General features: G+C 60.1%; 1 protein-coding gene across 1 annotated transcript; it reads right to left on the bottom strand.

Moving 5' to 3' along the window:
* Positions 1-703: 703 nt before the first annotated feature.
* ACTB (actin beta) lies at positions 704-4,188 on the bottom strand. Its single transcript, XM_069486601.1, has 6 exons — positions 4,103-4,188; positions 3,130-3,258; positions 2,732-2,971; positions 1,847-2,285; positions 1,571-1,752; positions 704-1,465 (listed from the first exon to the last, which is right to left on the bottom strand). Exons 2-6 carry the CDS (start codon positions 3,250-3,252, stop codon positions 1,322-1,324), a joined length of 1,128 nt encoding a protein of 375 aa, XP_069342702.1. The 5' UTR covers positions 3,253-3,258; positions 4,103-4,188; the 3' UTR covers positions 704-1,321.
* Positions 4,189-18,732: the final 14,544 nt, after the last annotated feature.

Below are 18,732 nucleotides of genomic sequence, written 5' to 3'. Positions count from 1 at the left end.
AGGTAGTGTTTTAAGGAAGAGGCATCCCCCATGGGAGCTTCACCCAGCTCCCTTCCTTAGTTCTCTTCTAGCAGAGGGAAGGGACGCTTGGTTTCAAGTCAGAGCCTCACCTGCAGCCCGGCTGCTTCCCCACTGCTGCGCCTTGGGATTGATTGCCAGGCCAGGGCCTGCATTTGAGACTGGGCCCTGAGAAGCCACAAAACAGGTACCCACCAAGTCACAAGGCTAAATTCAGACTTCAGCCAAGGCGACCTGGCAGGCAAGGGTTGGAAGCCCCTCCCCAGCTGCCAAGACCTTGGAACAGGCTCAGTCCCAGAAATGAAGTTAAGAAGCACCCAATTACCCGTCCCATTTCAAGGAGGGTGACCCTGCTCAAAGTGACCTTTCTCTAAAACCTCTACTCAGGATCAGTAGTAGAGGTACCTACCCAACGCCAGTGAGAGGCATGGATGGAGCCCAGCCCACCAGGATACCTGGGAATAGGTGGGCTGCAGACCAGCTCCCTGTCCTCTGGAAGCACGAGGACCCTCAGAGCCCAGACAAATAGGGATACCTGGGGGCCAGACCAACAGAAGCAGCTAGGGTCCCTAACTCCTCCCACCCTCTAAGACTGCTCAAGGCACCTCAGGTCACCCCCTACAGCCCCACCTTTCCTGGGCTGCACCCTCTCCCGCTAACACCCCAAGCAAACCCACAAAGTCACGCTTTGCCTTGTTTTTAAGGTGTGCACTTTTATTGAACTGGTCTCAAGTCAGTGTACAGGTAAGCCCTGGCTGCCTCCACACCTCCACCCGCTCCCAGGGAGACCAAAAGCCTTCATACATGTCAAGTTGGGGGACAAAAGGGGGGCCACAATGGCTGATCATCCAAAATAAAACAAAATAAAAAAGTATTAAGGCGAAGATTAAAAAAATTTTGCATTACATAATTTACACAAAAGCAATGCTGTCACCTCCCCTGTGTGGACTTGGGAGGACTGGGCCATTCTCCTTAGAGAGAACCAGGGTGGCTTCTGGGAGGGCAAGGGACTTCCTGTAACAATGCATCTCACGATATTTGGAATGACTATTAAAAAAAAGAACAATGTACAATCAAAGTCCTCGGCCACATTGTAGAACTTTGGGGATGCTTGATCCAACTGCTGTCACCTTCACCGTTCCAGTTTTTAAATCCTGAGTCAAGCCAAAAAATGGAAAAAAAAAAAAAAAAAAAAACAGAACAAAAAAAAAAAACAAATAAAGCCATGCCAATTTGATCTTGTTTTTTGCGCAAGTTAGGTTTTTGTCAAGAAAGGGTATATCGCAACTAAGTAACAGTCCGCCTAGAAGCATTTGCGGTGGACGATGGAGGGGCCAGACTCATCGTACTCCTGCTTGCTGATCCACATCTGCTGGAAGGTGGACAGCGAGGCCAGGATGGAGCCGCCGATCCACACAGAATACTTGCGCTCAGGGGGAGCAATGATCTGTGGAAGGAAGGGGATGATTGTTGAAGACCCTGGATGTCACAACTTCCCATCTACCCCAACAGCTCACGTGACGAGGCCACCTTAGGCTAGGTAGATACTCACCTTGATCTTCATCGTGCTGGGAGCCAGGGCGGTGATCTCCTTCTGCATTCTGTCGGCAATGCCAGGGTACATGGTGGTGCCGCCAGACAGCACTGTGTTGGCGTACAGGTCCTTACGGATGTCCACGTCACACTTCATGATGGAGTTGAAGGTGGTTTCGTGGATACCACAGGATTCCATGCCTGAGGGGAAATGGAGGCCAGACTTAACTTCCACAGTGTGGCCCCAAGGGTGATCCTTGTGTAGGGCAGAGACCAGGTGGCACTCTCAACTCACCCAGGAAGGAGGGCTGGAAGAGAGCCTCGGGGCAGCGGAACCGCTCGTTTCCGATGGTGATCACCTGACCGTCGGGCAGCTCATAGCTCTTCTCCAAGGAGGAGCTGGAGGCTGCTGTGGCCATCTCCTGCTCGAAGTCCAGGGCGACGTAGCACAGCTTCTCCTTGATGTCACGCACAATTTCCCGCTCGGCCGTGGTGGTGAAGCTGTAGCCACGCTCCGTGAGGATCTTCATGAGGTAGTCTGTCAGGTCCCGGCCAGCCAGGTCCAGACGCAGGATGGCATGGGGGAGCGCGTACCCCTCGTAGATGGGCACAGTGTGGGTGACCCCGTCACCGGAATCCATCACAATGCCAGTGGTACGGCCAGAGGCGTACAGGGACAGCACAGCCTGGATGGCCACGTACATGGCTGGGGTGTTGAAGGTCTCAAACATAATCTGCAGGGAAAGATGAGCCATGTCATGCTCAGGAAGCCTCCAGGGGCAGCCAGGCCAGACTGGGGACATGCAGAGAGTGCAAAGAACACAGCCAAGTGTGCTGGGGTCTCGGGATGGGGATTCTGTTCAGACCTACTGTGCACCTACTGAATACACACTCCAAGGCTGCTTTACGCCAGCCTCATTGGCTTGTCACACGAGCCAGTGTTAGTACCTACACCCACAACACTTTATGTTTTAAACACCTAGTCAGAAATGCAAACACAAGAAAAAAGACCTCATCTGGGAAAAAGCAAATAGAACCTGCAGAATTCCAAAGGAGACTCAGGTCAGAGAAGATAGTCCTATGGAGAATGGCAGAAGAGAGTTCAAGTGAGAAAGGGCGTGGCACAGAAGAGCAAGAAAGGATGGAAACGGCCATTCAGGGAAGGGGGCTGGCCACTGACCTGGGTCATCTTCTCACGGTTGGCCTTGGGGTTCAGGGGGGCCTCAGTCAGCAGAACAGGGTGCTCCTCAGGAGCCACACGCAGCTCGTTGTAGAATGTGTGATGCCAGATCTTCTCCATGTCGTCCCAGTTAGTAACAATGCCGTGCTCGATGGGGTACTTCAGGGTCAGGATACCTCTCTTGCTCTGGGCCTCGTCGCCCACGTAGGAGTCCTTCTGGCCCATGCCCACCATCACGCCCTACGGAAGGAAGAGCAAGGCGCCCTCAGCACGGGCTGGGCCACCGCCACCCTCACCCAGAAAACCGTAAGGCCCCCCATGTGGAGGGGCCCCCCTGCCCCGCCCGCTCCCGAGGGAGGCCCCACCCACCAAGTTCCACAGGAGGCTGGCCACCCTACCTGGTGCCGCGGGCGCCCCACGATGGAAGGGAAGACGGCCCGGGGGGCATCGTCGCCCGCGAAGCCGGCCTTGCACATGCCGGAGCCGTTGTCAACGACGAGCGCAGCAATATCGTCATCCATGGCGAGCTATGGGCAGAGCGGAGCCGTGAGCCCAGTCGCGGGCGGGGCCGCCACCGCCCTGCCCACTTCCGGCGCGCCGCGGCCTCAGGCCGCCAGGGGGCGCCGGCGCGCGCCCAGATTGGGGACAAAGGAAGCCCGGCCGGCCGCGTTATTACCATAAAAGGAAAACACTGGTCGGAGGCGGCCCCGCAACGCGCGGCAGGAAGCCAGGTCCCCGCCCCCTCTTCACCGGGCGCCGGCCCTGCCCCCGCCCCGTTCAAACAGCGCCCGCCAAGCAGACGGGCGGGCGCGCGCGGCAGCCACACCCTCCGGCGGCCGGCGGCGCGGTCAGGAAGTGCGCGCATGCGCCCTGAGCCGCGGCGACCCCACCCCTTCCGGCCGGCCGGCCCCGCCCTCGCCCCAGCCCGGCCGCGGAGCCCTGGGCTCAGCGCACGCGCAGTGGCGCCCAACCCCAGCCCCCCAACGGGGCCCGGTAGACCCCGCAGCGCGCGCCCACCCACCCACTACCCAGCCGAGGCGGCTGCCGGCTCGGACAAAGACCCACCGGCCGCCCCGGTGCCGACTGCAGCAGCCTCGGAGCGCACCCCCCGAGCCCTGCCCCGGCCCCCGGAGCGGAGAGAGAACGCGCTGCCGTTCGGGCGGGCTCCCCGCAGGCCCAGCGCCGCGGCCCGGGGGTCTCACTGCACCCACCGCCGCGGCCCGAGGGTCTCCCTGCACCCAGCACCGCGGCCCGGGCGCTCTGCACCGGCGACTTGGCCGCGGTCCGGGAATGGCCGTGCCCGGGCGCCCCCTTCCCGGAGGAGGCTGGAGCCCGGGCCGGGCGATCAGCGCACGGCGCGGCCGGGCTTACCTGGGTGGCGGGTGTGGACCGGCGGCGGAGCGGCAAGGGCGAGGCGTCTGTGCTCGCAGGGTGGACGCGGTCTCGGCGGTGGCTGCGCGTCGCGCTGCCGGGTTTTATAGGGCGCGGCAGTGGCCGCTCGAGCCATAAAAGGCAACTTTCGGAACGGCGGGCGCTGATTGGCCGCGCGCCGCTCACTCACCGGCCTCGCCGCACAGTGCAGCATTTTTTTTTACCCTCTCTCCCCTCCTTTTGCAAAAAAAAAAAAAAAAAAAAAGAGCGAGAGAGGGTGAGAGCGAGAGCGAGATTGAGGAAGAGGAGGAGGGAGAGAGTTTTGGTTTTGGCCGCCCTTGGGTGCTGGGCCCATGGGCTGGGGGTGCACGCGTGCCCCCGCCCCTCTGGGCAGTACTTGGTGCGGCCCCGCGTGGCCAGGCCTGGACCCGGCCTGCCTGTTTCTTGTGTCCCCCGCCCACCCCGGGACCCTCTGAGTGTGGGTGTCACATGAACAGTGCGCACCCAGGTGGTTAAGGGTCAGCACGATGCCAGGGTCCCCTGGGTCCCATGGGCTCATGCTTAAGGAGCACTTGTGGGCACGGAGTGGCCAGGGACTCATTCCCTCTACCTAGCGTTAGTTCAACTGCCCAGAGAGCCTGGGCTGGGGACCTCTAGCAGGGGACTAAGTGTGTGGGAGGGTTACTGGAGACATCTGGGCTTGAGGGGTACAGTGTGGTGTAGGGGAGTCAGGGGACTTGTGGCCACACTCCTGGGACAGGGCAGGCACCAGGATCCCAGTAGCTGGAGGTGGCCTGTGAGGAAGGCTCCAAACCTCCCCTGCTGCAGGCCTGGGAAGAAAGTGGGCAAACTCTTCCCCCGGAGCCTGCTACTGCTGAGGGCTGTGTGGTCACACCCGGTCAAGACCAGGCCTGGGCCATTAGCTGGTGACCCAAGCGGCTGCAGGCACTGCCGGACTGGGGCTGGCTCCACACAGCTCTGGGCCTTGGGCTCACCATCCGTTGTCTGTCTGTCAAGTGTGGTCACAGCTGAACTGCCCTCCTGGACCATCTGGAGGCCTCCAGGGACCCTAGGGAGCAACACTCAATTTGCCAGAAAGGACTTGGGGAGTGGAGTGGGGCCAGGAGCTCAAAGCCAGCCAGAGAAGACCGTCTCCTTGTTTCCGCTCTATCTTGTCCCAGGTCTGTCCAACCAAACATCAGACAAGACCTGGGTGTCCAGGAGTGTCCTGCTCTAGGAGCCGTCTGGCAGGGGAGACAGTCCATACCCAGATGGTGGCCACACAGTGATCAAGTGATCAGGGGCGTGGGACCCCAGAGGGGCGTCTGGCTCAGTCTAGAGGAACATACACTTCCTTGGAGGTAGTGACAGGAAGCCAGATTTTCACACAAAGAAAAATGGGAGGGGTGGTCCAGGTGGGGGGACTGGCCTGTCACCACTGGTCTGTCTGCAGGCACCCAGGGCCTGCCTGGGACTTTGCAGCACGTAGTAGGTGCTCGTGAATGAGTGTGTTGAAACAGGGCAAGATTTGTCCATATATGGATGTGGAACCTGCAGCCAGGGAAGAGGTAGCTTAGTCCAGTTCACGGTACAAGCCTGGTGGCAGGGCACTTTGAAGGTTGCAGAAGCCACAACCTGGTGGAAATGCTGACCATCACCCAGCACTCAGTGGAGACCTCGGGTTCAAAGCCACACGCTAGCATTCCCAGAGAACTGCCGGAGACTTGCCAGGGCTCACCCGTCACTGCCCTGGGCCAGAGCGAACTTTCCCAGCCTGACTACTCCCTGCCTCCGGGGAATGGGACTGCCCTGTCCCTGGCCTTGTACTCTCAGTTGCAGGCATCTTGCCAGGTGCCTTAGGACGTACCAGCCCTATAATTCACTGGGGGGTTGTGGGGTCACACTCTTGCTGTCTGCTGTCTGTTGAAGAGGGCTGCTTCTGGCTATTTACTGAAGCTGGGAGGGGATGCTGGGGAGGACGGGATGGGGCTGCGGGGCGAGGTAGCTCGTGGGGTGGGAGCAGACCTGATCCCCAAGCAGGACCTGCACTGCCACTTCGCCTCTTCTCAGCCAGGGACTGGCCAAGGGACAGCAGCTCCAGCCCCACCCGACCTCAAGCTGGAACACTCCTGGCCGGTCCTGCTGGCTTGTGGTTCCCTCTGTCTGCAGCCGGCCGTTTCCTGGTGCTCTCCTATGCATCCTTCGAGGCCCACCCCAGAAGGCCCCTCCTTGGGGGAGCGCTTTAGCATCTGCAACACATAGCTTCCTCCCCACTTCAGACGCTGGGCTGGCATTTGAAGTTCAGCCTCCTCCACCAAACTGGGAGCCCTTGGAGGCTGTCCGTCGCCCCCACTTCCTCCTTCCACACCCACCCCAGGGCTTTGCTCTGTTGAATGAGTTAAGTGACTGCCTGGGTGCAGAAGCCTGGGTGGGGGCAGGGAGAAGCTGGGGAGAGAAAGCCAGCAGGGGACCAGGGGAGGAGGAACTGCAGCCGGGGGACAGAGGGGGGCAGGCAGGAGAGGAAGTGAACAGGTTCTTCTTCGCTTGGGAACTTTGCCCTTGCAGGGAGTTTTCGGAAGAGCTGTCACTGGGGCAGGCACCCAGCCACAGAGCCCTCAGCTGTGCGCAGCCAATGCAGCTCCACCTGCTGCTCTGAGACTTTTTCTTTCCACGCCTCTGCTCTGTGGTTCCCCCACTCTATAAAGGCCTTGGGCAAGGGGACATTGACAGTCCATACCAAAGGACCACTCCCTGGCCCTCTTCCACAAATCAACCTCCCAGCCACCTTTGCCCTGGGCTTTCAAGCCCCTCCCTGCCCTGCCAGGAGGCACCCCAAGCTCCCCTTGTTGGAGGACGTACGAAACCCAGGAGAAACTGCCCCTTCTAGACTTGCGTGAAGCCCAGGAGGGCAGGGCCCTATGCACAGTAGGTGCTCGGTGAGGGCGTAACTGAATGAATGAGTGAATGAATGAATGAAGGCTTGAAACATTCCAGAACACACACCCCCTTTTTACAGATAAGGAAACTGAGGCAGGACTGGTAAAGCACCCACGGCCTGAAATCCAGAGTGAAGGACTCCAGGCTCAATGTCCCCTGAGGCGCCAGCTCCGCCTCCCACTGTTCCTCCCTGAGTAAAGTGGCCCCTGGAATGTCCGCAGGGCCTGGGTCCAAAAGCTGTTCTACAGTCTGAATTCCTAGGCCCCACCTCCCTCCTCTTATCTCCTGAGGCCCAGAGAGGACAGACCCCAAGCCTTGGTCACACAGCAAGGAGTCCCCAGGGCCTCGCCAGGCCTGCTCTTTGCCCCGCCCCCCTGCCTTGCTCCTGGGCTGGTCCCAGGCTCCTGAGTGTGGCACCCTGTGTGTGGCATCCCTCTGCTTCCTGCTGGCCTTCTCCCCAGCCTTCAAATGGCTGCCGTCTCCAGGAAGCCTGCCATGACTTCCTCTCTTCTGTGCTAATAGCAGCAGCTTTCCTGCTCAGAGAGGGTAAGTGACCCAGCCAGAATCACCCAGCAAGGGCACAGCCAGGAGCTAAACCCAAAGGACTTTTCCACTGAAGAAGCTCCTGGATCAGGAAGCTCCTGCATCCAATGCACCTGTACTGAGCAGCCAGACCTGCCTCCGGAGTTTGAGAAGTGGAAAAAACACTCTGGATACAGCAGGCACAAGCCTGGAGCCAGCCCTCAAAGGAGAGAGCCGGAGAACAAGTTTGGTGGCGCCAGGAAGGACAGCAACAGGCTTCCATAGCAGGAGCACGCTTCTTAAAGGGTACTCAGGGAGTGCTCCTCGGGGGAAGTGACCAGCCAGCTGAGCAGAGCCTGGGCCCCAGCAACACCTGGCTTCCAGACCCAGCCTCTCCCAGGGGGTCATCAGCCTCCAGCAGCACCTCCCTGGGCCTCCCCCTCCTCCCTGGGCTTCCCCCTCCTCCCTGACAGAGTCCTCCCAACAAGGGGGATCCCTGCCCTGGAGGAAGTGGGAACTTCTGACACTTCTTGGGAGAGTTTTTAAAAATCCTTAAAAACTACCCTCTGTCTCCTGCCCCCCAGGGTACCTGGAGAAACCACTCAGCCCTCCCGGGGAGTTCCCAGACTTGGTAATTTGATTGAATTATTCAGAAAAGGAACGAGGTTCCCTGGGCCTCCCCCTACACACATACACACATATGCACACGGGCTGAGCCCTTCCGTCTTACCCCTGACCCCTGCCAGTACGGCTAACTGTCCCCCTTCTCCAGATGAGAAACTGAGGCAGCCCCGAGAGACCCCAAGTGCTGAGAGGGAGCGGATCTTTCCTTCCCTAAAGACCCAGACAGCCTGGCGGGTGCAGGAAGGCTGGGGGTGACCCCCTCATCACCTGGGCCCACAGTCACTCCTCTTGAGTGGGCAGTGACCTGCCCAAGGTCACCTAGAGGCCAAGGTAGCCCTCAGGGCTCTGGGCTCTTCCGGTTGTCCAGACAGGGACCTGAGAACCTGGGCGACACATTGGACTGAGTTGAGGCGGTGAACAGGAACTTCAAGTTCAGGCCAAGTGGGGTTCCAGGGGCTCCTGGCCCAGACACCTGCCCAGGGTGTCAACAAACAGTGCCCAGTAGGGAGTCGCACAGGCGGAGACTCTGGAAGGGGGCAGGGGGCATCTGGCTCAGAAAAGCCCCTTGGAGGTGGGGGAGGGCGGTATGGGAGGGGGAAGCCCCTGGTGGGGGCGGCCATGGAAGTGGGGTGTGAGGGGAAGGTAGAGTGGGCGGGGTGCCTGACTGGGAAGGTCTCTGGCTCACCTGCCTGGGGGTTCAGCCTGCCCTGCCAGCCTCCCCCGCTCCCTACTCCACCACCTCCACACCCACACCCCCCACCTTCCCAGAGGAGAAGGGAAGGCCGAGGCCCTGAGGGCCTACTGGGTGTGTCTGAGTTCCCCACCCATCCCATCCAAGCAGCCATCTTCCCATTTCTTAGACAAGCAAACTGAGGCCAGTGAGATGAGAGGCTTGGCAAGGCGAGGCTCAGAGCAGCCAGTGGGCAGTGGCGGAGCTGGTCTGCACTCGGCCGCCCTGCCCAGCCATGGAGAGCACACGGGACTCCCCATGGGGCACTCCTGGGCTGGCGCCACTCCTCCAGCCATGGGTCCTGGGGCCCGCCCAAGTGGAAACTCAATCAGCCGTGGCCATGCGGCGTAACCAGGCCCTCCTCAGCCAGAAATCTCTGCTGTGTTGGGCTGGCCAGGATCCTGGCTGCCCCATGCCTCCCCCATGCCTGGCCCCGTACCAGCTGTTAGGGACATGAGGGGACCCTCCCAACATGCACTGGGGACACAGAGCTGTAGAGTCCTGACTCCGTGAGATTGGTCCTCTGCGAGCCCAGAGAAAGCTCCAAACCCGGCTTAGGTCAGTGGGGAGGGCCAGAGGTCTCTCGGGCTGGGGTTTTGCTGGGGTGGGGTGGGGATTTCCCTTGGCACGTTGGCTCATGCTGGGGCCAAAGGCAGCTGCTGGGGCTCCTGCCCCTCCATGAGGGAGCCCTGCTCTGTTCCCGGGTCTCAGTAACCTTGGCAGTGTAACTAGGCCACCTGGGGTCTCCAATAGCCAGGAGGTCTAACCAACAGCCAATCTTGGACCCCCATACATTGGCCCCTGGGCCTACGTGGGATGCCCAGACGTCCGGGGTGACAGTGGTGGGGACACACAGACATGCCTGAGGCTGTGACCCAGGACAGGGAGGCCTGGAGGGACTTCACCGCAAGCCAACTGCGCACAGGCCCTCTTAGCTCAGTGAAGAGCCCCAGAGCAGGTGGGTGCCCCAGGAATGGGCAGAGCACCTTTCCTACCCTGTGAAACCCCCAGAATGGTCTTTTGGGGGTCCCAGTCTTTCCTTCTCTGAGCCACTTTCATGCTTGTGTCAAGTAATAGCTCTACCACTTACCCGCTGGGTGTCCTTGGAAGGTGACTCAACCTCTCTGAACCCACAGGGCCAGCAAGACCCTGTGTGGATGGCACTATCTGGGGGCGGGGGTCTTCCAGGCCTTTCAGGGGCTTGTCACAGACCCCCTGGAAGCTGGCCACCACCTACCTCCTTACCAAAGGGGGAAACCAAGGCCCAGAGTTGGGCGGAAGGCTCACCCAGCGACACATAACATACGTGGCAGGCCAGAGCCCAGGCCTAGAAGGTTGGGGTGTGCAGATTGTGTGCCGCTGGGATGGCGAGGGCACTGCTGAGTCTCCTGCTCTGGGAGAGCCAGGCTGGTCCGTCCAGGATGGGCACAGAGCCCCACACCCCGCTGCCAAGAAGGGGGACAGCTCTAAATGCAACCTGAGCTGATGGCATGACTCTGGCACCTCTGCGTGGCTGGCTTCTCCAGGGTAGGAGCTGCACTCCTGGGCCCAGGGTGCCAGGCCAGCTACCACCCTTGCTCAGCCTCACTCCTCACCCCTCCAAGAAGGTCTTGCCTTGGGCCAGGCAGGTGGCATCTCTGTGACATGAAGGCCGAGAATCCCAGCATTGCTGGCCTCTGTGGAGGGCTCCAACAGGGGACCGGGGGTGGGGTGTGGTCCGGGGAGAGCACTCACTGCCCTCTGTCCTGGGCCAACATGGGCAGGTGGGGGAGGGAAGTGTTTCTCTCCAGAAAGCCTGGACTCCCGTAAGTTGGAGGAACAGGTGTCACGGCCCAGCTATGTGGCCTGGAAGTCCACTGATGGCATCTCCCCTGGGGCACCGACCTTTGGGACTAAGCTGCTGAGGTCTGCAAAGCAGGGCTGCTGTGCCTGCACCTGGCACCCTAAAGGGGAAGCAAATCTCCTAAATGTCCGCCAGGTGGGTACGGGGACGTGACATGTGCAGTGATAGATCCCTACAGGACAGCACCCCATGCTGCTGGATATTCAAACCATGGGGGCCAACAGGGACAGCCAGCAGTTGGATAGAGCAAAGCCAGCGTCAGAGCAAATTTTGGGGGGTGTGGTGGATGCCCGGTCAATACAGGACTTGTTGCCCCGGTCCTTAGCCGCCAGGCCCTGAGCTGCAGGGAGCCACCTGGCTCAAGGTCACCCCCTCCGCAGGGAGCCAACATCCGTCAATTGGTCGCTGCACGTGCGCAGAGCCCAGGCCATCTCTGCCCAATGCCAGACACCTCTGAAGGGCCCTTCTAGCTCCAGAGCACCCCACAGGGTGGGCCACAGTGTCACTGGGCCTGCATCCATCCCAGCTCGATCTCTGTCGGCCCCAAGAGCACTTCTGCATGCGCGTCCCGCTCCTTGAACTCCGCTTCAGAGGCTGCTACCTGGGGTGCTCGACTTGCAACGCGGTGTGACCCCCAAGACGAATCAGTTCCTCTCGCTGGTCCACACGCCTGTCACACACCGAGGGGGGTGGTGATGAGGGACAGGGGCGCCACCTTTCCATCATGTCCTTCTGGATTGTTCTTTCACAAGGGAATATTGTTGCAGCATTTGGGCAAGAAGAACAGGGACAGGGAGGGTGGCAGGAGTGGACAAAAGCCCCAAACAGGCGCTTAAAATGAGGAGACATCCAAAATCGCCGGTAGACATGAAAAGATGCTCCATGTCATGAGTCATTCTGGAAATGCAAATTAAAACCACACCAAGATGCCACTTCGCACCCACCAGAATGGATAAAATGCAAAAGGCTGACAATACCAAGTGTCGGCGAGGACGTGGGGCAACTGAACTTCCACACACAGCTGGTGGGAGTGTCACCTCCACAGCCACTTTGGGAAACTATACCATGACCCAGCAATTCCACACTGAGGTGTTCATCCAAGAAAAATGAGTCCATGTGTCCGCCAAAAGATGTACATGAAAATGTTCATATATGTTCACAATAGGTCCCCTAATTCAAAACACCCCTGATGCACATCTGCAGTAGAATGGATAAAGGGTGGTGTGTTCAGATGATGGAATAAATCATGCGGCACCATGATTCATGAACATGACATTGAGCAAAAGAAGCCAGATACAGAAGAGTGAATTCTCTACGGTTTTATTTTCCCAGTGTTTATGCTGGTAGGCTTGTGTGTGTATGTGTGTGCATGCTCAGGTTATGGTAATCCACGGAGCTGCACACTAACTACGTGTGCAGTTTCCTGAGACAGCAGCTAGTTTGGGAGCGTGGCTCACTCCTGCCAGCCTCATCTCACACTCTACACACACTCACCTTCTCTAGCACCTGTCTGCCGCAGGGCCTTTGTACTTGCTGTTCTTGCTGTCTGTAACAGACACCACACACACGCACACACACACACACACACCCTTCTTGCCTCTTTAAGTCTGACTTATCTATCAGGGCTCGTTGTAAACATCACCTTCAGGAAGTCCTCCCTGACCCACTAGACTAGGTCGGGGCTCTTGTGGCTCCTGCATGTCTTTGTCGCATTAATACTTCTTCTAGCAGAGAATCAGCCGCATCTGGCAGAGTACAGGTTTACTCTCTCCCTCCCTGCTCCACAGGCGGGCGTCACATCTGTTTTGATTAGTTCGAGATCCCCAGCTCATGCCATGGAGTTAGCACTCGGTGAACTCGGTTCCTGTCTGCAGATGGAGGGAAGGCAGGAAGGAAGACAGTGAGGGAGGGCAGGCCCAGTTCTACATCGGCAGGGACAGAGGCCGCAGAAATGGATGCCTTGTCTCTCGAGGGAGTGAGCATCCTGTCCCAGGAGGGTGTCCCAGGAGGGTGTGGGCACAGCCTTGGCAGGAATGGTGTCCTGGGACTGCCAAAGCTGATGATGAACAGGACTAGGGAGGAAAGGGCTGGGCCAGCTCAGGGCTCACACCTTCCAGAGGATGTTGGCGGGAGGGGAGAAGAGCAGGGTGAGGAGGGTGGCTGTCACAGGAAGTCCTCAGGTTGCTGGGCTGCAGCTGACTCACTGGGCTCTGATAGTGCTCTGAGGTCAGACTGCAGCCTCGCTCTCCAGACGCCCCTGGGGGAAACTGACTGATATCCTGAAAGCATGAGGGGCTCGCTGGAGAAGGGGCAACCTAGCCCGGAGGGACTGGCAAGGCTCCCCACAGGAGGGGTCTTTGGGGCTGGGCCTTGAAGTCCAAATAGGAGTCCACCCAGGAGACAATTTAGGAAGGCTTGACAGAAGGGTGTGCTGGGGAAGTGCAAGCATCTGACGTGGCTGGCCACTTCGGGAACTGTCTGGGGCGACCTTGGTGGGGGGGTCTGGGCTAAACACCATTTCTGTCCTAGCCAATACCCAGTAGGGTACACAGAGGTCCCGAGTGAGAAAGAGCCCAGTTGGGTGACGGGGCTTGGGGTGGACCATGGGTGCTAGGGGAGCCCTCTTAGAACACCCCTGCCCCATCCCTCCCAGGAAACAGCCTGGGGAAGGGAGCTCAGAGGGGGCCTCGGGGCCTCACCCTTTGGGATGAATTCACTGGGCTTTGAGTTCAGGTTCCATTGTACACATGGGGGGACCCGGGTGGGCATGGACAGAGCCTAGGCTCACACACCTGAGCTGAGCTTGGGTTCTGGAGCCCCAAAGGGCAACAGACAGGCCCTCCTGGGGGTTGGGCACCAAACAGACACAATTTTACCGAGCCAGCCTCTGGGGCCCAGTGCTGGGCTAACATGACACCTGCCACAGAACCTGGCGGAAACTGCGAGCTAGGACTCTGAACCAGCTGCCGGACCCGTGTTTCCTTCCCCCAGGCTGGTTAGCCACCCCTTCCCCTCTTCCTCAGCCTCACCCCTACCCAGAGACGGAAAGAGAGCTGCAGGGTCACACAGCAAGAATGTGACACTAGGACTCAGCCAGGAGGTGGGAAAGTGTCCTAGTAATCTGGAGATTAGCTGGTGCCTCAGGTGCCTGGGGCAGGGGTGTTCTTAGAGGCCCGTGCAGGGCTGGGCGCAGGCTCAGGAGCTGGGACTTTGTTCTGCAAGGCCATAGGGAGCCATAGAGGGTGTTAGAGCAAGAGAGGGGCAGGGCCAAGTCTGATGTTTCAGGAGATGGCTCGACATTATAAAAGGGTCCAAGAGGGCTCCAAAAGAAACGCTGTAACCTTGCATTGCAGATTTCTCTCTGCTTCTGGCCAAGGAGAAGTTTGTATTAGAAGCACTAGAGTTGTAATAATGATTATAACAATAGTAATAACCACCTGTGTGTCTGTGATGCTCTTTCACTTTTCTGATGCTCTATAATTTGATTTTGTCCCCATGGCAACCCCAAGAGGTAGGCAAGGCAGCTGTCATCACACTGTTTTATAGGTGTGGGTACCTAGGCCAGCAGTTGAGGTCGAGGACTTGCCTGGGGTGTGTGTGGCTCCCTCACCTCCAAGCAGGAGCTTGCTCACCCAGGTGAGGGGGCGTGGTGAGCCTCTAGCTGGACCAACTGTCCCTTCAAGGGCTGTCAGGAGCCAGGCCCTGTCCTGCTCTGTCCCCTCAACCTTCCCTGGAGGCACAGGCCCTGACAGTTCCTCAAATCACTGATGAGGCTCCGAGAGGTGAGGGGATGTGCCCAAGGGCACACACAGCCAGGGGAAGGTGGGGAAGATGGGACAAGTCTGCCATCTCTGGGACCCTGGGTAAGTCCCATTATCTGGAAAAGCCTCAGTTTTCTCATCTGTAAAATGGGGGTGAAAACCTGCCATATGGGGCTGCTGGGAAGATGAAACCCATGTGTCCAGCGGCCAGAACAGTGTTGCCCAGACCTCCTGTGCTACAAAATGGTCGCTGTCATTACTGCCTTCACGCCCAGGGAGCAGCCAGAGGCCATTGGCCTCTCTGTAGGCTCCGGGAAGGGGCAGGGAGGATGTAGGGAGGAGAAGGGTGTTCATGGGTGTTCATGGATCAGGTGAGGAGCTGAGCTTCCGGGCCACGCCCCAGCCCACACCCTGGGATCTGAGCCCAGAGCAAAGGACAAAGGGCAAAGGGCACAGGCTGGAGTCTGGCCTCTCCCTGTCATCCAGAGGCCATTCTGAGCATTATCTAGGCTTAATCATGACAGCCACCCCTCCCTGAGTGTGCACGGGGTGTGGTGCCAGGCCTCCAGCTGAGCAGCCAGCACAACCCCCACCTGCCCCCACCCTCCCAGTGAACCGTGAGGGCCTGGGGCAGGGAGCAGGGATCTGTTACAGTCACAAAATGCAGGCTGGGAGGGCTGGACAGCCTAGTGCCTGCAGAGCTAGGACTCACAGCCAGGTCTTGCCGACCCCCAGAGGGCAGAGGTGACTGCATAGGTGTCACAGCATGTCCTAAGGGAGCTGGACCAGAGCCCCACAGGTCCTGCCACAGCCCCTGATGCTGGAAACTCCTGGCAGGCTTGTAAGAAATCACAGCTTGTCCCAAGCTACTTGTGGGGAGCCCCCCCTTGGGAATACCTAGGACAGCATTTGGGTGTCCAGAGTATTCTACTCTGCCGTCACATGGCCCCATGGCAGAAGAGCAGTGGGGACCCTTTGCACAACCCAGGTCATGCCCTGCTGTCTCTGGGCATCAGAGAGCCCATTTGGATAAGGGAGCCAATGGCCTGAGATTGGCTTCCTGGTCCCGGCTGGGTGCCGGACCACCCAGTGTTATAAAGGAGGACTTTGCCCACACCAGGGCCTCCTGGGTCCTGGAGCTGTAGGGCTGAGGCCCCAACTCTCCCAGAGGGGGTGGTGGTTCGTGCGCTGAGCTAATAAGAGGGTGTTGGCCCAATCTGGAACCCCCTTCCCACTGTCCAGGGTGGGCATGGACAGACCCCTTCCCCATCGTGCCTTCCAGTGCGGTAGGGAGTTCGAGCCCAGGTCCAGGGCTAGGGGGTCTGGGCCGTGGGGCTCGGGCCCCGCCTCTGTTCGGGCCTCAGCGGTGGATGGAAGTTCTTATCGGCGCTCGCAGGCCCGCGCAGCTCACGTGGGCCGGGGCCGGGTCCCACGGCCGGTCGCAGCCGGGGAGATAAGCCAGGCTGGCCCGGTGCGTGTCCAGCGCGGGCCGCGGGCCCGGCCCCCACCCCGCCCCTCGGGCCGGCCCGGCCCACTTGGCCCAACTTCCTCTCCATAAAAGGCGAGGTTTGGAGTGTCCCGGGAGGGGGCGTTGTGCCCAGGGCCTGGCCGCCCCCACCGTGTCCCCCTCCCCCCAGTGAGCCGTCGCCCTGCCTAGGGTCCCCGGTGGGGAGGGGGCGCGGCCCAGCACCCGGATTTTCGAAATGCCCGCCTCGTTGGCCACCCGGGAACCCCCCCATCCCGACCACGACCCGCAGCCCCCGCCGCGACCCCGGGCGCTCCGTCCCCATTTCGCGTTTGCAGATACTGAGGCCCGCGGTGTGGCCCGGCCCGGGCCGCGGGGTTGACAACGGAACCGCGGGGAACCCCACACGTGCCACGAGGCCACGCCGCGGGCCAGCTCGGCGCAGACACACGCGGATTCTCCTCGGCGTGGGGTGCGTGTGTATGTAACACCTTTGGCGATTGGGGTGCCCCTCCCACACAGGCTTAGGTTAGGCCCCTAGCACTGCCACTTAGCTCGCACGTGACCTTGGGCACTCGTTGCTTTTACTCTCAGCCTCAGTTTCCCCATCTGTTAGGTGGGGAGAGGATTTTCATCCGCTGGCCAGTGCACTCAGTACAACACTCATCCGGGGCCGACGCGTGGGGGAACAAGGGCATGGGGAGGGGGCCGAGCTGCTCCCGCCGGCCGCCCCAGTCCGCCCCTCTCTTTAGAGTCTCCGCCCGGGGCAAGGTGGGCGGGACCCAAGCCCGCCGGGGCAGAACTGCGGAGAAGGAGACACAATGAATGCCAGGAGACAAACACTGGGTGCTCAATAAATGCAGCTCTGCCCCTCCCTCCTCACCCCGCTGGGAGTGTGAGTCAGCCCCGTCCTGGCCGTGGGTTGGGAAGCGGACCTTGGGTGGCAGCTGGCTCCACCCGCCCGGCTATGTGGCCGCCTCTCTCTGGGTCTCAGTTTCCCTCTGGGTACAATTCGGGGGCGGGCCGGGCCTCGCCCGCCGTGGGGCGGTGAGCCGGAGGGCGGAACGCGGGGGGGCCCTCGGGTCAGGGCGATACCCCGGCCCCCAGCCCGCGGTCCCAGTCACCCCGCGGCAGGGTGGGCCCGGGCCGGCCACGTCCGCCGCCGCGAGTCCGCCATAAAAGGCAAACGGTGCAGGTCGCGACGCCAAACTTAGTCATGCGGCCCGCGGGCCTCGGCGCCCCGCACCAACTTCCTCCGCGAACTTCCCGTTTCGGAGCGGGGCCCACGGAGGGGTCCGAGGTGTGGCCGCGGCTTTCGAAACGCCCGGCGGCTTCTCCGCAGGGGCGGCCGGACCCCGGGATGGGGCGCCCCGGGGTGGGCGGCGGTGTTCAGCTTGGGGATGGGGGGCTGGTACGCCCCGCCCCACCCCGCGGAGGAGCCGGCGGCTCTTTAACCCCTGAGCTGCCAGCAACGGGCGCCGCGGGGTGGGGTTGGGGGCGGGGCGAGTGACCCCTGCGCGACGCCGGCGAGGGAGGCCGGAGTGTCTCCTCCGAGGAACGCCGGCCGTGTCCCCTCGGTAGGGAAGTGCAAGACGGCGACGGCCAGTCTGTAAACTGTAAGCACACCCAGGATGAAACCACCCAAATTATCCGTCCACGGGAGGATGGATCGATAACACATAACACTAACAGGGGAGGGGACGCAGCGCAAAGGAAGCAGCCAGGGCTATAGTCAGCCACGTGGGTAAAAGTCGCTGGCACCCAGACACAAGCGGGCTCATGCTGTCTGGCTCCATTAGGTGAGGTTCCAGAAGAGCACAAGGAATTTATGGTGACAGCCGTCAGATGATGTCTGCACAGGCGGTGGCAGGCATTCACTGGGAGGCCAGAGGGTGTGTCCAGTGATTTTGATATCCCATAGTTTTTTGAGAAAACAGCTGCATGAAATATGGCAAAATAATATCATAATTGCACAGTCTGGGGGTATGTTTTATTCCCTTCTGTATTTTAATGTATATTTGAAATATTTCACACTTTTCAAAAAAGGGAAAAAAAGAAAGCACAACGGCTCGGAGCTGGACATGGTGATCAACTTCTTTGACCCTCGGTTTCTTCTTCTGTCTCATGGGGCAGTAATCCCTTTGGGGCTAGTTTGTTATGAAAATTATATGAGACAGTGTGAAAATTATGAGACAATGTCTGCAAAGTGCTAAGCATGAGCCCCAGCACACGGTAGGTGCTCAACAAAGGGGTCTGGCGTGGGGTTCCCCTTTTCCTCAGCCCCCCTGGGAGAGGGGAGGACTTGCTGGGGTAGGGGTCTGGGAGTGGAAAGGTCTTGGGCCTGCAGCTCCCTGTGCCCGGGGCCTGGCCTGGCCTGGCCTGGCCGGGAAGGGCTGTGTTTCTGACAAATGGGGCCAGCCAACCCGATGTCCTGCTTGTGCTGTTCTGTCCGGTCCTGTCCCCAGGGCCAGGGTCACTCTGGGTGAGACTCAGGATCAGCGTGCCCGGAAGGACACAGGCAGGCAGGTCACCTGACCTCCGAATCCAAGGCCAGATCTTCAGGCAGCCGGTCTGAGTGGTGAGGACACAGAGGGATGGCAGGTGCCAGCCAGCCAGGGCTGGAGTCAGGCCCAGGGCACTGTGGTGGGAGCACAGCCCAGAGGGCGGTGGCGATCAGAGCCAGCCCGGGGGAGGACGGGAGGAGTGTGGGGTTAGGACAGGGCATCCCGGAAGGAGAGGGAAGAGGAG

The sequence above is a fragment of the Eulemur rufifrons genome, chromosome 14 (genome assembly GCF_041146395.1).
Source record: "Eulemur rufifrons isolate Redbay chromosome 14, OSU_ERuf_1, whole genome shotgun sequence".
In the NCBI taxonomy this organism is placed as follows: domain Eukaryota; kingdom Metazoa; phylum Chordata; class Mammalia; order Primates; family Lemuridae; genus Eulemur; species Eulemur rufifrons.
This window is presented reverse-complemented; position numbering and strand designations above follow the sequence as displayed.

Excerpts from the sequence above, each read along its gene's own strand:
- ACTB (XM_069486601.1), bottom strand. The coding sequence starts at position 3,252 with ATGGATGACGATATTGCTGCGCTCGTCGTTGACAACGGCTCCGGCATG. Across the intron at positions 1,753-1,846 it reads CTTCCAGCCCTCCTTCCTGG|GCATGGAATCCTGTGGTATC; the intron begins GTGAGTTGAGAG and ends ATTTCCCCTCAG. Across the intron at positions 1,466-1,570 it reads CCAGCACGATGAAGATCAAG|ATCATTGCTCCCCCTGAGCG; the intron begins GTGAGTATCTAC and ends TTCCTTCCACAG.